Source organism: Rana temporaria, chromosome 1 (genome assembly GCF_905171775.1).
Source record: "Rana temporaria chromosome 1, aRanTem1.1, whole genome shotgun sequence".
NCBI classification, from domain to species: domain Eukaryota; kingdom Metazoa; phylum Chordata; class Amphibia; order Anura; family Ranidae; genus Rana; species Rana temporaria.
Window position 1 is genome coordinate 94,472,700 of NC_053489.1, and position 17,139 is coordinate 94,489,838.

Genomic DNA, 17,139 nt, shown 5'->3' on the forward strand with positions numbered 1-17,139 from the left:
TCTGCAAGTGGTTGATACAGTAATACCAAATCAACACTTGCAAATATAAAATGGTAAATGGTCATCTAAAAAGTTTGTTTCATTGTTTTGTGGTGGCGATATCCAGTATATATTTCTTTGTATGCAAAAATAACCAAGTCTGTAGAAACCAAATGCCTGGATGTGAAATAAATAGAGTTTAAACATACTAGCTGTGCAGCATGTTCTCCATATTCATCGTCACTATGAAATTGCTGCTGTCTCTTCTCTGTATGCTTGGCAATACAGATCTCCTGAAAAAATAAAGACAGGAAATAAAAAATATGCTAATAAAGGCCAAACGGGTAGTTATTTTGGGCACACCAACAGTTTCTTTAACTCTGACACCAGTCAGAAAACGATATCGGGCTCTATAGGTCACACAAGGAGTAAACAATTTGTAATAAAATCTTACAATTTATTAATAACAAAGATTAAAATAATTCATACAATGTGAATATTATTTGTCAAAAAAAATACTAGTGCTGATAGAATTAATTGTGTATATATAAATACACCAAGAGACAATGCTGATAAATTAGGTCCTCATATGCCCATGCGTTTCGTCAGACTTTTCTTCATCCGGCGCCTATGAAGACAATACAGCACTCTTCCTCCATGCTCCTGCGCCCGCCCGGGCAGTGATGGTGCTGGTGTCTCCATGTGCCCGAGGTGGGTGCCATGTAGTGATTACATGAACGTATTGAATATTGATATATACCAATACTTAATAATAGGTTATTGCCTCTTTGTACATGAGTGCTGTATTGTCTTCATAGGCCCTAATGAAGCAGAGTCTGGTGCATCGCATTGGCATATGAGGACTTATCCAGCATTGTCTCTTGTTGTATGAATATACACAATGAATTCTATCAGCACTAGTATTGTTTTTGACAAATATTAAATTTTATGAATTATTTTAATCTTTATTAACCACTAGCCGACCAGCTGCCGCAGTTATACGGCGGCAGGTTGGCTCGGCTGCGCGAAATCACGTAGGTATACGTAATTTCGCATTTCAGCCATCAGGTGCGCGTGCGCACCCCTGGAGGCGCACACGCGCGCCCCCTGGTGCCGACGTGGGCACCCGCGATCGCTCGTTATAGAGCGAGAACCGGGAGCTGTGTGTGTAAACACACAGCTCCCGGTCCTGTCAGGGAGAGAAATGACTGTTCGTCTGTTCATACAAATTTATGAACAGCGATCTGTCATTTGCCCTAGTCAGTCCCACCCCCTCTTCAGTTAGAACACACCCAGGGAACATGATTAACCCGTTCCTCGCCCCCTAGTGTTAACCCCTTCCCTACCAGTGGCATTTTTACAGTAAATCAATGCATTTTTTTTAGCACTGATCGCTATAAAAACGCCAATGGTCCCAAAAATGTGTCAAAAGTGTCCGAAGTGTCCGCCATAAGGTCGCAGTACCGATAAAAATCGCTAATCGCCGCCGTTATTAGTAAAAAAATATATATTAATAAAAATGCCATAAAACTATCCCTTATTTTGTAGACGCTATAACTTTTGCGCAAACCAATCAAACGCCTATTGCGATTTTTTTTACGAAAAATATGTAGAAGAATAAGTATCGGCCTAAACTAAGGAAAACATATTTTTTTTTTTTTTAATATATTTTTGGGGTATATTTATTACAGCAAAACGTAAAAAATATATTTTTTTTTTCAAAATTGTCGCTCTATTTTTTGTTTATAGCGCAAAAAATAAAAACCGCAGAGGTGATCAAATACCACCAAAAGAAAGCTCTATTTGTGGGGGGGGGGAAAGGACGCCAACTTTGTTTGGGAGCCACCTCGCACGACCGCGCAATTGTCAGTTAAAGCGACGCAGTGCTGAATCGCAAAAAGTGGCCCGGTCATTGACAAGCAAAATGGTCCGGGGGTTAAGTGGTTAATACATTTCATAATTTTATTACAAATGGTTTACTCCTTGTGTTGCTTGTACGGTCTGATATCGTTCTCTGCCTGGTTTCCCAACTTTACACTACCAATGATGGCCATGAGTGGCACTTAGACAGTTCTTTAATTCTGCTCTCCAATATATTCCCAGCATATACTTACCTTTCCTGTGTTCTCCATGCCCATATATTAAACTTCCTGGGCCAAGCGGCACGGTCACATGAAGGTAGCCTTGTGTAATCTATGATTCTAATAACTCACACGGGACATGTGTTCGGTCCCAGAAACTGAAATAAGCAGCAGGGAGTATGACGGGAAAGGCTACATTAAAGTGAACCTGTTGCCATGAACCACAGGCTCGCGTGTTAGTAAAAAGGTCTTCATTTTTTTTTTGGTAATATTCTGCTGCTGATAATGTCATTTACAGAAAGATTACACGAGAAAGGCAAGAAGGAGAATGGCATATTTTAGTAGCAGCACCTTTTTGTTTCTGAGGTAGGCTTTCTTGGCTGAAATTCGGCCACGTTTTGCTTCAAGCTGCCGAACTTTCTGCTGAAGTTTAAGAAGTTCTTCTCTTTGTAAATGGATAGAAGCCACCATGTCTTCAGTTGCAAGCATTGCCTCCATGCTTTCATATGTATCATAATAGACAACTTCATCTCTTTTCTCTGCGGAAACAAAGACAATGAAAATGGAGGGGGTTTATTTTTGCAAACCGCGCTTTTCTTTTCGTTTTCATAGTAGCTAAAAGTTATTGACAACTAAATTATTGATAACTATCATCCTTTATAAATGTATACTAGGGCTGCAATGATATTGCTTTTTTCTTTACCGACGAGTACTGATACTTTCGGTCAAGTACTCACCAATACCGAGTACTGATACCTTTGTGGTGTGATTTAAGCTCATACAAAATGAATGGGCTCAAATTATACTGCAAAGAATCGCAAGCAATTTGAACAGGAATTCAGTACAATTCCTAAGTCGCATTCGATTTTTCTCACTGCTCCTGTGTAAACCCAGTATAGAAAGCAACATCTAGTGCAGCAATGGGCAGTTTATTAAAAATGTTATAACTCACATTAAAGTACATATCTCTTTAAATCCAAATCTGTATAGTGTCCCTGTCACGCCGATAATAGAAAACTACGGCCACTAGAGGTGCGCACAGGGATAGAGAAGAAGTACCTGGGCCCCAGTGGGTATAGGGTGGAAGTGATGTCAGATTGGGGGCGGACCGCCTATACATCTCTAAATCTGCAAGCACCTCTAGTGGCCGTGGTTTTCTATTATGGGCGGGACGGACACTATGCAACTTTGTATTTGACGAGCTATGCACTTTATAACCCATTTAATAAACTGCCGTTGCTGCACTAGATGGCGCTTCCCTTTCTACACTGGAGCGGTGGGGAAAACTGCATGCGATTTGGACAGGAATCGCACCACATTTTGGGGATTCTTTGCAGTGTGATTTTAGCCCATGTATGGGCTCAAATTGAACCGCAACAGGTATTGCTTTCGAGAAACGGGAGCATTTGCACAAGTACTGGCTGGAAAAGGTACAACCCAACAACCCTCCCTCCAGTAAAGCTCAGGCAGGAGACTTCTGCCACAACCAACGAGGAATTATAGAAAGGACAAAAAAAAGAAGGATGAAACCTTTCCTGATTTGTGTACTTTAGGAAAAGACCTTGTTTCAGTGCTGTAGCAAACTGGACAAACAAGGAAAAATAATCAGTGTACATTCCCTTGAAACACAATGTTGCAAATTTTTTTTTTCCAACTGTATTACTTCGTAAATGTGGTGCAAGTATTAAATTGAGCAGATTTATATAAATATAAGCAACACCAAGGCTAAGCATAGATGTTTAATTTTCTTTTGGTCTGCATGTAAACACTTGGATGGAGAAATTTCCCCTGCAAGCTGTCCACACAGCCACTACATCTGTGCATATCTGAATACCCAAACAGCCACAGGATCTGATAGGATGCATTACTATTCAGCTGAATATTTCCCACCAGGCTTTTTTAATTTTTCATTGCGAACTTGTTGGTGCACTACAGTTCAGATTTAGGCAGATTAAGGATTAGGACAAAATTCGAGCAGAGCATGCAAAGCTTTACAGTTTTAAGGCCAAATTTTCTGGAACAGCAAGTATGACACCCGGAACTGCAGAGATAAAAATGTACTGCCTTTATTAACTGCTTATGGACCTCCCCACAAAGATATACTGTGGTAGGGTGGCCCTCCTGTGTGAAATCACAGTGACCCCCACACCCGCTGTGTTTGGACACAGCGGGACCCACCGATCATTCTCTGGAGAGGCAGAACGGTGGTCTGCCTATGTAAACAAGGCAGACCGCCGTTCTGTGAGAGAGGAAGATGGAGGACATCAGTTTTATTTAGGTAAAGCATTGCACGACCACACAGTTGTCAAAGTAACGCCTGGTCATGAAGGGGGTAAACCTTCTGGGCTGAAGTGGTTAAATACTTAATTTGATACCATGTGTGTCCTTTTGTTCCTCGGGGAAGGGTTATCATCCAACCCAAATTTGATTTGGTATTTACAGCAACCCTGTAGTCTAATTTTTTCCAGGCTAAGATGAGGATACCAGCTGTATAGGCGCTACAACCTTCCCACATAAAAGCTCCACCCGATGCTCAGACCTTGAGGCTGTTGACACCTCCAACATATCAGAGTAAGGAAAGGGATGGTCGGCACTCAGGATGACCTCCAAAAAAATTGGATTTTTGTACTCAGCGTAGAAACCTTTTCTCTGAAGTCCATGAACAGACACAGCTTCCTTATACTCTTGACTGCAGGGTTATGCTCCGTCTATTAGGAGAGGACTAGTCCTCTCCTAATAGACGGAACATAACCCTACAGTCAAGAGTATAAGGAAGCCGTGTCCGTCCATGGAAATAAGAGAAATAGTATTTCTTTATTAAACATGTACAATGCTCTAAAATAGCCTACGTGTTTTGGACGTTAGTCCTTAGTCATGGCTATGGACTAACGTCAGAAAAGCGTATGTCAATTTACAGCATTGTACAGGTTTACTTAAGAAAAATACTTTTTTGAAGGTCATCCTGAGTGCCGACCATCCCTTTCCTTACTAAGATAAGGATAATACTGAGAATGAATGGACTATTATAAGCTGAAAAGACAGGCAACAGATTTATACGTAATATTAACATTTGACAACCATGTTTCTTTAGATACTATATGAATATATGATACATCTCTAATAGCTCTATCTACACATAAAACAAGAAGCACTCTTCATTTACATTGCAATCCAGAAAACAAAGTCAAAGAGCTGGCTCACACAAAATGTACGGTTTTATCTGACCTTTATGATAACAATAAAAACTTGCACAACATATCTGTTAAAACACTGGAATGCTGTAGCTGTATGCGTTCATTTAACCACTTGGCAATTGCCAAAGTACGTCCTGTTTTTAAAGATGGATATCTCGGTAACGGCAGCAGCTGCTGCCACAACCGAGGTATCCATCTTTAGTGCCAACGGTCCTGTAAACGATAACGGCGGTCTCCGTGGCGGATTCGCCACGAGATCGCCGTTATCGGTGGTGGGAGAGGGCCCCCCCCTCCAGCCGCTCTCCCGCGCCCTCCGCCGCTTACCGGAGCCGTCGGTAGCGGCGGAGGAGATCGGGTCCGTTCGGCACCTGTGTGGGGATGCGACTGAGGGAAAAATCGCCCCCACCCGTCCCCATATCTCTGCTGGGCGGAAGTGACGTCAAAACGTCAGTCCCGCCCAGCGTCTTAAAGCAACATTTTTTTTTTCTGTCATTTGAAAAAATGACAGTTTAATTTTTTTTTCTTTTTTTGCATTTAAGCCTAAATATGAGATCTGAGGTCTTTTTGACCCCAGATCTCATATTTAAGAGGACCTGTCATGCTTTTTTCTACTACAAGGGATGTTTACATTCCTTGTAATAGGAATAAAAGTGATATTTTTTTTTTTTTATTTCAGTGTAAAAAATTATAAAAATAAATAAAAATAAATAAGAAAACAAAAAAATATGTTTTTAAAAACGCCCCGTCCCGACGAGCTCGCGCACAGAAGCGAACGCATACGCGAGTAGCGCCCGCATATGAAAACGGTGTTCAAACCACACAAGTGAGGTATCGCCGCGATCGTTAGAGCGAGAGCAATAATTCTAGCCCTAGACCTACTCTGTAGCTCAAAAGATGCAACCTGTAGAATTTTTTAAACGTCGCCTATCGAGATTTTTAAGGGTAAAAGTTTGACGCCATGCCACGAGCGGGCGCAATTTTTAAGCGTGTCATGTTGGGTATCATTTTACTCGGCGCAACATTATCTTTCACAATATATAAAAAAATTGGGCAAAAATTATTGTTGTCTTATTTTTTAATTCAAAAAAATTATTTTTTCCCAAAAAAAGTGCGCTTGTAAGACCGCTGCGCAAATACGGTGTGACAAAAAGTATTGCAATGACTGCCATTTTATTCCCTAGGATGTCTGCTAAAAAAAAATATATATATAATGTTTGGGGGTTCTGATTAATTTTCTAGCAAAAAAATTGTGATTTTTACATGAAGGAGAGAAGTGCCAAAATAGGCCCGGTTGTCAAGTGGTTAAATAGAAGCCATGACTCATTCTTACTGTAAGGCTAGGCTGTCATTAACAAGGATTCTGAAATGCAGGGTGATATAATTAGACACAAGGGAGTCACGCTAATCAAATAACTGACACCCCGTTTTATCTTCCTTGTTTGATATTTTATAGACTGATAACAGAGGATGATCATCAGCAACAATAGCTGTATTCTGCCAGTAAAGTTCAATGTATATAGCAACGTTTCATTTTTTTCCTCATTCAAAAAGATGCTTCTAGCAAAAGGTCAACCATCATTTAACTGAAAAAATAAATAAAAAACCCTCCTTTCATATAAAGCACAGGTGTCAAACACAAGGCCCGCGGGCTGAATCCGGCCCTCCAGGCCATTTCATGTGGCCCTGCAGGAGAGCTCCAGATCCTTACTTTCTGCTTTCAAGCAATGTATCCAGCTTCATCCTAGCAGCAGCATAAGGAAAGGGGGGTGCACTGTGATGTAAAGAAGATTGGGGGACTCACCTGCTGATGGTGGGGTGGCTCTTGACATCTAATATATGGGGAAGGGATGTGCTGGACATCTAATCTTACAGATACAACTGGCCCTTTTGGGGAATCATAATGCTGATGCGGCCAACCATGAATTGGAGTTTGACACCCCTGATATAAAGCCAAGGAAGTGGCCATCTTAGCCTCTGCTTGATCTGTAGTTGCCATGATGCTGCACATGTGATCAAATACAACACCAAGCATTTATTGGCTTAAACAGTTGAGAGCGACTGTAGTGGGCATGCCTTGAATGTAACCATACTTTTCTTCTGGATCACATGTAGCAGAGAGGAGGGGGGAATTTTAATTTGAGGGTGGAGATTCGCAAACTAATTTTATATTATATAAAATTAGTTTGCGAATCTCCACCCTCAAATACACATATATATATATATATATATATATGTGTGTATATATATATATACACACACACATATATATATATATATATATACACACATCTATACACACACACACATAATTTTTTATATACACTAGTTTTCTTCATTTTTTTATTTAATAAATTTGCATGGATTTCAAATAAACTTCTTTCATGTTCTAATTATGGGGTATTGTTTGTAAAATGTTTAGAAAGATAATGAATTTAAATCTATTTTGGAATAAAGGCTGTAACATAACAAAATAGGGAAAAAGAGAAACCTTGTGTAAACTTTCCGGACGCACTGTATTTCACCTGTGAGGCCAGTCACTTCACTGGGTATTTGTAAGGGTTTACAACCACTTTAAGGTTAGGAGCAATAAAAGAGAAAGAAAGCTATATAAAACACGACAAAATATATAACCCACTTCACTGTATCCAAAACTAAAATAAGAATAATAAAAAAGTCTTGCCTAGAGAACCAACACGGCTAATTGTACGAAAAATACTGCTTTCAAGCAATCATACAATAATCGAATCGTTAGTACAGAGGTTTCGAGACCCGATCACGACAGTTCATCCAATATTATTCGATCGGAAAAAAATTCTCGTACGATTTTCGGTTAATCTGTACAATTGTTGTCCGTAAATAGAATACAAATACACTACAACACAGGACATGACTTCCAAATTTTTATTCTGTCGTACGAGAATTTATGTATGTTTAGTAAACTCATGTTCGATATGCGACTAGCATGCAAAAAATGCAGGCGATCTGTCGTTTGCTTTTCGGATAGTGTGTACGAGGCTTAAGGTAGACCAACAGCAGCCATGGCTGTTCACAATTCATTGTAAAGTCTTTTAAAATCGTTAAGAAAGGCTTCCAGATATTAATGGAAGCATCTACCATTTGTTGCTATTACACGCACTACAGAATGCCCGCTATCCTATAATTAGGAGATGTAAGCAGGTGTTTTGTCGCTAAAATAGAAGGTTTAATCCTCCCAAGTCTTGAAACATTACCTGACCTTTGAACTAACATTTAACATTTGCCTCAAAGTTGTACATGGAAATTGTTGTATAATGCCGCCTTTGAACACATTACAGCTAAAAACCTATGCTTTTCAATTCAAAAAGGTGGAGCCTGACCTGCTGTGCTTACAATGCAAACACATCTCAAAAGAACATGCCATGTTCAAAGGAATGAAACGTAAAGAAAGTCAAAAACTGTCATCCAGATGGTCACCATTGAAGTAAATGTGCATTTCAAACACAGAACAATTGATCTGCTTAAACAAATCCTTAGGATTCATTTACACCAGCAAGTTGCGGTAACAGATATTTAAAGAGCATGATGGGACAAGTTCTTGTTATGTTTCCCAAATCAACTCTCCTTGTGACTGAGCGCTCGGTTCACACTGCCATAACCTGAAAGTCGTGCGACTTATGGTGCAACTTTGCTGGCGACTTGAGTACTACTAGATGCAGCTTTGAAGCAACTTTCAGGTAATGTCTTGGTAATCTTGTAATATCGGATCCAAATCACATCAATATAAGGATGCGACTTGGAGACTTCTATTAAAGTCTATAGGCACAAGTAGGTTAGAAGTCGCCTTGAAGCAGTACAGGAACCTTTTCAAACATGAGCGACTTCAGTAGTGCCAATTAAGACAGTTCTCATCAATTAACATGGGATTTCAAATGTCATACTACTTGAAGTCGGATCCCAAGTCAAGGCAGTATGAACCGAGCCTAATGGACCGTACACACGATCCGAAAATCGGACGACAGATCGTCCGACTTTTTTCGCTTAATAGTCGCAAGTAGAAATTAAATTTGAATAGGTTACTAAAGGCATGAAAATTCTCGTATGACTGAAAAAATAAAAATAAAATCGGAAGTGATGTCATGTGTTGTAATGTATTTGTATTGTATTTTCGGATGACAACTATACTGACTAAATGAAATTTGTACGATCTGATATTTTGGAAAATTTTTGTGCTTGTCCAAACGAATAATAAATCGGATGAATTGTGTCGTTATCGGCTCTCGAGAGCTCTGTACCAACGATCCGATTATCGTACGATTCTTCCTCGGACGACGGTTTTCATACAACATTTTTATCGTGTGTACAGGCCATTAGGCCCCTTTCACACAGGCCATCTGATCAGGTCCACTTGCCAGTATTTTGGGTGGCTCCTATCAGATGGTCCATGCATTCCTATGAACAGAGGCCTTATGAGATTGATGATGATGGGGGGGGGGGGGGTTTGAGGCTGGACTGAAGGGACAGTGAAATTGACCAGAGCCAGAGAACACTGATCGGCAGCTGAGATTTCTCCGATGACCCATGTGCCATGAACGGATAGGTTAGTGTCTATTCTCGGAATCTTTCAGACCACTGGGAAAAAGGTCTTCTCTAATTTTAGCACCCAATTGAAAATTCCCTGTTTCAGGACTGCATTGAAGGAGACCCACTATCTAGCCAACAACCTCATGCAGAAGAAAACTAAAGGGGCGAGTCATGAAATACACATCCTGTGCCTTCGACTGAAGGGTCATAAACTTTTTCTACAGACAAATATTGCATCTTAGGGCTATGTCCAAGTTTATGACCAGATATTCCAAGTGGCGCATCAGATCCACAGCTGAAGTTTGGACCTTCAGGATCTAGCCAAAGCTCTGCGGAGTTTGCATCATCGTCTGGACATTGACTGACAGACTGTCAATTGCCAAAGCAGGTCATCCGGATATCCAAAAAAGGAGATCCCCTTAACGTAAAAAAAGGCCAGTATCTTGATTAAAAAAAGAAAAAAAACTGTGGTGCTGTAGCTAAGCCAAAGGGCAGAGCCACAAACTGAAACTGGTATTCTAACACAATATGCAGTTTTTGAAAAAATAAATAAAATGCAGATAGCACTGGTTTGGTTGGAAAATAGGAATGTGTAAGTAGGCATCCTTGATGTTCACCAAGGCCAAGAAGCCCATGATGAAGGGACGCAATCATTAACAGGCAGATTCAATATGGAACTTTTGTAAACATAGAAATTTACTTAGGTGTTTGTGGCCCAGGATGGGGGGCTATTTTCCACTCAGTTTGAGAACAGAGAACAGGTTGTAATTATACAGTAGTCATGGCTGCCTTTTTGTAGAAAGCAGAAGGTATACTGGGCAGCATAAAGAAATGGAGGAGACAAGGCACAAAGTCCTACTGACCCAGCTCAATTCTTCACCTCCAGTCCTGGTCAGACTAACCCCTGCAGGGGTCTTCAGGGTCTGGGCTCCCCTGCAGTGGACCATGGTCCTGGACCTGTATAGCACTCTACAAGCTCTCTCCAGCTGCTGCAGTAATGTGCTTCCTGTGGGGTCCAGTGCTAGCTAGAAGCATTACAGGTCTTCTCTGCTATCCTGTAGGGTCTAGGTACAGTCCCCCAAAGCACTGTGAGCCGGACAGTAATGGGTCCAAATAAATACTGCTGTGAAAAGAGCCTTCAGTTTAAGCAGCAGGACACCAGAAAGAATTGGTAAAAGATCAATTTCAGTGGTAAAGGAAAAAAAAAAAAAATTCAGAGCAGAGAAAGATCCATCCATCTACCAAAGACACTAGCAAAAAAAATGAAGGCATGCTGGAAGGAGGAGGGGTCGTGTAGGGCTGAGTTTTAGGTTTTCTATTTGCCAGTGTCCAATCACCTGCAAGTGAAGAAATGCCCAAACAGTTAGTGCAGAGAGGGAGAGAGGTCTGTGCCTAGGATGCGTATTATAACCTGAAACATGATTTCTGATTTTTACAAAATATGATTACTTTAAAGCAGGGATATGCAATTAGCGGACCTCCAGCTGTTGCAGAACTACAAGTCCCATGAGGCATAGCAAGACTGACAGCCACAAGCATGACACCCAGAGGAAAAGGCATGATGGGACTTGTAGTTTTGCAACAGCTGGAGGTCCGCTAATTGCATATCTCTGATGTATATGATAAGCCAAGCTAAGGTCCACTTGCTCTTTCCAATCATGTCCATCTTTGTCTGGTTGTCCTCTGGATACCGAAATTTGGACATCTTCACCAACAGGCTCAGGATGATGTAAATTCCACACATGCCCACGGGATGTAATTCACCCAACACCCTAAGCAATATTTGATTCACACACTATAGTTCCACTTTAACTGTGAATCAATTTACATTTTCAAATATAAATAAACAGGGTTTCAAAGATTTCAGTGAAGTATGCAATGTAAAGGAAATTTACCTGACATCTGACGTTTGATGCTCTCTAGCTGAGCTGTAAGTAGTAGCTCCTCACATTTGAGAATCTCAAACTGGACTTCATATAGCTGAAGCTGATGAGTATAATAATCTGCTTCCAACTCATCTAATACAGCTATCGCTTCTTCTCCGCCATGTAAACTCTGCATCTAAAATGGTAAAAAAAAAGGGCAAGATTAGCTCATAGGACTGCATTAAACAGAACCTAGCCTAATAAGGGTAACTTTGTTATATTATTTTTTGTCTTATGTGCTTCACTGGAAACTGAATTAAAATAAACATACAACAGACTGGAATAAGAAAGCCTAAAAGAAAAACAGGTTACTGGCATGGAAAAAGATGCCAATGCTCCAAGAACAGCATTTAAAGTATTTGTGCACACATTGCTCCAAAAAGCCATTATAATACAGTCTACATAATGCATATCTCCATTCACCTTTATTTCCGCAAGATAAATAAATGTGTTCAACCTTTTTTATGAGGCTGGCATGTAATGGAATAGCCCTATCAGTCCTTCTCAACTACGGCAGAGGGTGTGTGTCTTGAAGGGACAGGGTTAATTACAGACACAGTGGAGAAGTTCCCCCGTCTTACAACGCCACACACACACACACACACACACACACACACAGCTATCAGAGGTAGAGCACAAAAGCGCTTAGTAGGGAAACTAACCCATTCAATTATCACTGGGCTGTTGAGAGACCAAAATCTTAAAGTAGCAGAGACCAACCTCCTAAAGTAAATATAGTTTTAAGGTGCAATTGGAGAGACAAAAATAGATAACCCATTAGATACCCAACACTGTAGAAACAAATTCAATTTTTATAGCCTAAAGCTGGCCATAGATTAATTGAAATTCATCCAGTATGGCAGGAATCAGCGGAATTTTGATCCATCAATGGCTGTTCCTGCTCAACAGAAGTCCAACTAGCGATTGACTTAATAAAACAGAATGTTGGAAATGTTTCATTCAATCGGCTGCAATGCCAATCAGTGTATTCTGACACTGAAGAAGTCAGAATACAACACAGCAGGGAGGATTCCGCAATCTACCTCATTTGTGTGGAGGGATAAGCCATTCTATTTTTATTTATTTTTTGCCTGAATGACTAAATGAAAAAAAAAAATAAAAAAAAAAAAAATCTATCTATCTATGGCCAGCAAGTATACAAAAATACAGATCTTGGTGTTTTGAATGCTTTTAAGGGCGGAGGAGGGATTAGGGGTTTTATAGATTCCAGATTCCTCCATAAAGAGTACCTGTCACATGCCAATTGCGGTCACAAAGGATGTCTACATTCCTTGTGACCGCAATAAAAGTGTACATTTTTTTTTGATTAAAGCAACAATGTAAAAAATAAAAAATACAATAAATGTAATAATTAAAAAAAAATACCCTGTCCCCCTGTGCTAGAGCGCAAAGGCGAACGCAAGCATTGGTCCTGCACGCACACAAACAAAGATCGTCCCACAGATGTGTGGTATCGCCACGAACGTCAGATCATAGGCAGTAATTCTAGCACTAGTATAAAAACGGGGGGGAACTAATGCGCAAAACCAACCTAAACAAGGGCACAACAAAGCTAAAATATGAAAATCAAACTAATAATGCAGCTGCCACGACTAATAGTGTTCACACACTTAAAGCAATGAATGACAAGGGGGGGTGTAATGGCGCTTGCAACAGGATCTAATTAAAACTAAATACCAATAACGATTTCCATAATGTGAATAAGTTGTCACTAGACCTTCTCTGTAAATCTAAAGTGGTAACCTGTAAAGGCTTTCAAAGCGTTGCCTATGGATAGTAACACTTATGTAGTTTGTCGCTGTTGCACGGACATGCGCAATTTTAAAGCATGACACTTTATATCCATTAACTTGGCAGAACATGTTTTATATGTACAAAAAATTTACTTATGTATTGTGCTTTTTTTGCATTAAGAAATTAACAAAAGTGTATCCCACCCCCCCAAAAATAGCATTTAAAAACCTCAGCGCAAATACCGTGTGACATAAAAAAAAATTGCAACACCCACAGATTTATTCTCTAGGGTTTCTGCTTTAAAAAATATATAATATTTGCGTTTTCTAACTATACTTCTACCAAGAAAAAAAAAAAGAAAAAAACATGTAAATAAGAAATTGTCAAAAAAGGCCTGGAGCTGAAGTGGTTAAATTACGGTAGATTTTCAAGGAGTTTTCACAGTCATAATCAAAGAATGGGATTTTTATTTTATTTTTTAAACAGAGGAATGTAATATATTGCAAATGAGATGAGACATAAATGTCATGGGTGGGAATGCAAGTAGTTTTTTTTTTTTTTTTTATGGAGGCGTGAGAAACAAGTTAAAGCTGACGTTTAGTATAATTTTTTTTTTTTTTTTTTTGATAAAGCACCATACACGATATTGTATTTGTGGAGCCGTGGGTGGTAGAGTTTGAATGACAGGACTGAACCACCCATTTGCAGAACATGATGCACATGGGATTGTAGTAAGATAAATTCTATCAATATAGGAGAGAGCAGATGTGTATGTAAAAAAAAATAAAAAAATAGGATTTTTGTACTCACCGTAAAATCCTTTTCTCTAAAGTCCATGGACGGACACAGCTTCCTTGTACTCTTGACTGTATGGTTATGTTCCGTCTATTATGAGAGGACTAGGTAGACATGTTAATGGTTAAAACATGTAAACTTTAGCAAAGCTGAAACAGCCCCACCCAGGGGGCAGTCCCTCTGGTCATAACCCCTCACACTGCCCTGAGCAGCTCAGTTCGTCAAAAAGTAGTACAAATTTAAAAAAAGGAGGAGTTGGTGCTGTGTCCGTCTATGGACTTCAGAGAAAAGGATTTTAACAGCCACGCCGTTAAAGCCAGCGACTGTAAAGCAGGATGAAGAATGGGACCTTGCGAGAGAAGGTCCTCCCGCATTGGCAGCCGCCAAGGAACATCCACCGCCAGGCATATTAGGTCGGCGTACCAAGGACGCCAAGGCCAATCTGGGGCAATTAGGATCATTGGGATCCCTTCGGATTCCGCTCTGTGGAGCAGACGAGGAAGCAGTTTCAGTGGGGGAAATGCATATATCAGCCGATACTGTACCCATGGGGCCCCCAACGCATCTGTCTCGTCTGCCCAAGGATCTTTAGACCTGGTCACGAACCTCAACACCTTTCGATTGAGTCGAGAAGCCAGGAGATCCACGTCTGGCTCGCCCCATTTTAGGCAAAGGAGGCGGAACACATTCCGGGTGCAGTGACCATTCTCCTTGGTCCAGCGTCTGGCGACTTAGGTAGTCCGCTTGCCAGTTTTCTACACCCGGAATGTACACGGCCGATAGAGCCGGCACGCTTCGTTCTGCCCACCTTAGGATGTGAGCGACCTCCAATGCTGCAGCCGAGCTTCTTGTTCCTCCCTGATGGTTGACAAATGCCACCGCCGTGGCGTTGTCCGACTGGATGCCCCTGCAGGCTCAGGCACAGCCTGATCGCTCAGGGTTCCAGAATATTGATCGGCAGGCAAGATTCTTCCTGTGTCAAGCGACCCTGTGTCAATTGAACACCCCAGACTCCCCCCCCCCCCCCCCGGTCAGGCTGGCGTCCGTCGTGATCACCGTCCAAACAGGGCGTCCCGATGAGCCGGAAGGAGAGGAAGGTTTGAGGGAAAAATCGGTTTGGTGTATGAGAAAGAAACTATCTTGTACCCTGATGAAACCACTTCGCAGATCCACTGGTCGGAAATCAGGGAGGTCCACCGAGCCGCAAACTCGTAGAGACGTCCCCCCCACCCGAGAGTTGGGCGGGGGCAAACCTTCATGCTGTCGCAGATTCGTTCGCAGGCTTGTTTGGCTTGCGAACCCAGGGATGTTTATGTCTCCCAGCAAGCCCTTTGTCGGTCTGAGGATGCTTACACCTGTGGGACCTAACTGACGAAAATACCGCATTTGCGCAGAAAAAGAGGGTCCCGGCATGCGGCGTGGCTCTTTTCCTTTTCTGGACTGGGGGAGGAGCATGCTCTTACCCCCCATGGCATCCTTTATAATGTCGTCCAGGAAGGCACAAAATAGCCTCCCGCGACGGAAATGCAAATCTGCCAGAGCCTTCTTGGAAGTCTGGACTGCAGACCAGACCTTAAGCCAAATCAGGCGTCGCAGAACCACCACAGATACCGAGGCTCTGGAGATCAAGGGAGCTGCATCCAGGGCTGCATCGCAGGACATACTTGAGGCCATGCATGAACTGGTCAGCCAGTTCCACACAACCTGGACGAGCATGATGCTCTTCCAACTCCCGGTGCAATAGTCATTGCCCATTCAGTAAGTGTCTGTGACACCAGTGCCGTAGCCAAAATAGGCTACAAAGCTGAACCCAGCATAGAGAAAATGGACCGACCTACTGCTTCTGACCTCCTGTCAGCAGGGTTCTCTCAACCAAAATCACTGCTGCCTTGTTCAACCTGTATACTGGGGGGTCCACAACCGGGGGAGATGCCCACTTTTTTAAAAGGCTCTCCTCAAAGGGGCAACGGACCGCCATATGCTTAGGAAATGCAAATGTCCTCTGCGGTCGTTCCCATTCCTTGTCTATGAACTTATCAAAAAAGGTCACATAAGGAAACACTTTAGCAGTGCGGGCCTGCTTGTGGGACACAAAAGGGACCGACCCCTCATCAGATGTCTGGGCAGTATCCTCTAGCTTAAGAGTGTCCCGCACTGCGGTGATAAGAGCTCCAACAAGTGCCTTGTCTTGCGCTGACCTGGACCTGGAGTCCTCCTCACTGTCCGAAAGGTCCTGGTCCGCATCCTCTGATACCTCAGAACCAGGGCCCTGGGCCGCAGCCGGGCCCAAGTCAGAGTCAGAGCTATCCCCAGGAGATGGTGGGGGGAGGGGGCATTTTTACCACCCTTTCAATCACTCCGCTTCCACACTAGCAACAAATGATTTCAGGACTGCCGACCAAGTGTCCACAGGGACCGCAGGTGCAGGGGCACCGGTTGTCACCACTGGAATGTCTGGGGAAGAAGCACCAGCTTCTGACGCTATGCCGACCTGCTCACCTAACAGCCCTCAGGGACTAATGTCAAGGTACAAGTGCAAAAAAAAAAAGAGCCCCACCCTCCTTACTGTACTGACCAAAAGGGGTATCCCAGGGGACTCACCACCCTGACATGAAAGCTGCACAGCGCTGCGGTCCGCTCGCCATTACACTATGTGTGTCTGAGTGTCTCTGAGGTAAAACTGCTCTGTTTGCGCCGTTCAGAAAGTCCCCCCAGCACTAAAGGGCAAAACCTGTATAAAACCACAGCCAAGATGGCCACCTCAGAAAAAAAAGAGCGCAAGCTTCTAGAAAATGGCCGCCCGCTGTAACTGCCTGCACCACAGAGCGGCTACAAGAAAATGGCCGCCAG

General features: G+C 42.1%; 1 protein-coding gene across 2 annotated transcripts in view; it reads right to left on the reverse strand.

Annotated features, from left to right (window-relative positions):
- The window catches only part of JMY (junction mediating and regulatory protein, p53 cofactor), a 104,354-nt gene that overhangs the window by 9,582 nt on the left and 77,633 nt on the right, over positions 1 to 17,139 (reverse strand). For both annotated transcript variants that reach the window (XM_040340658.1, XM_040340647.1), the window contains exons 5-7: positions 11,710 to 11,875; positions 2,412 to 2,599; positions 189 to 272 (exon numbers count right to left, since the gene is read on the reverse strand). In XM_040340658.1, the coding sequence (XP_040196592.1) occupies positions 189 to 272; positions 2,412 to 2,599; positions 11,710 to 11,875 (438 nt within the window). The remainder of the gene's footprint in view (positions 1 to 188; positions 273 to 2,411; positions 2,600 to 11,709; positions 11,876 to 17,139) is intronic.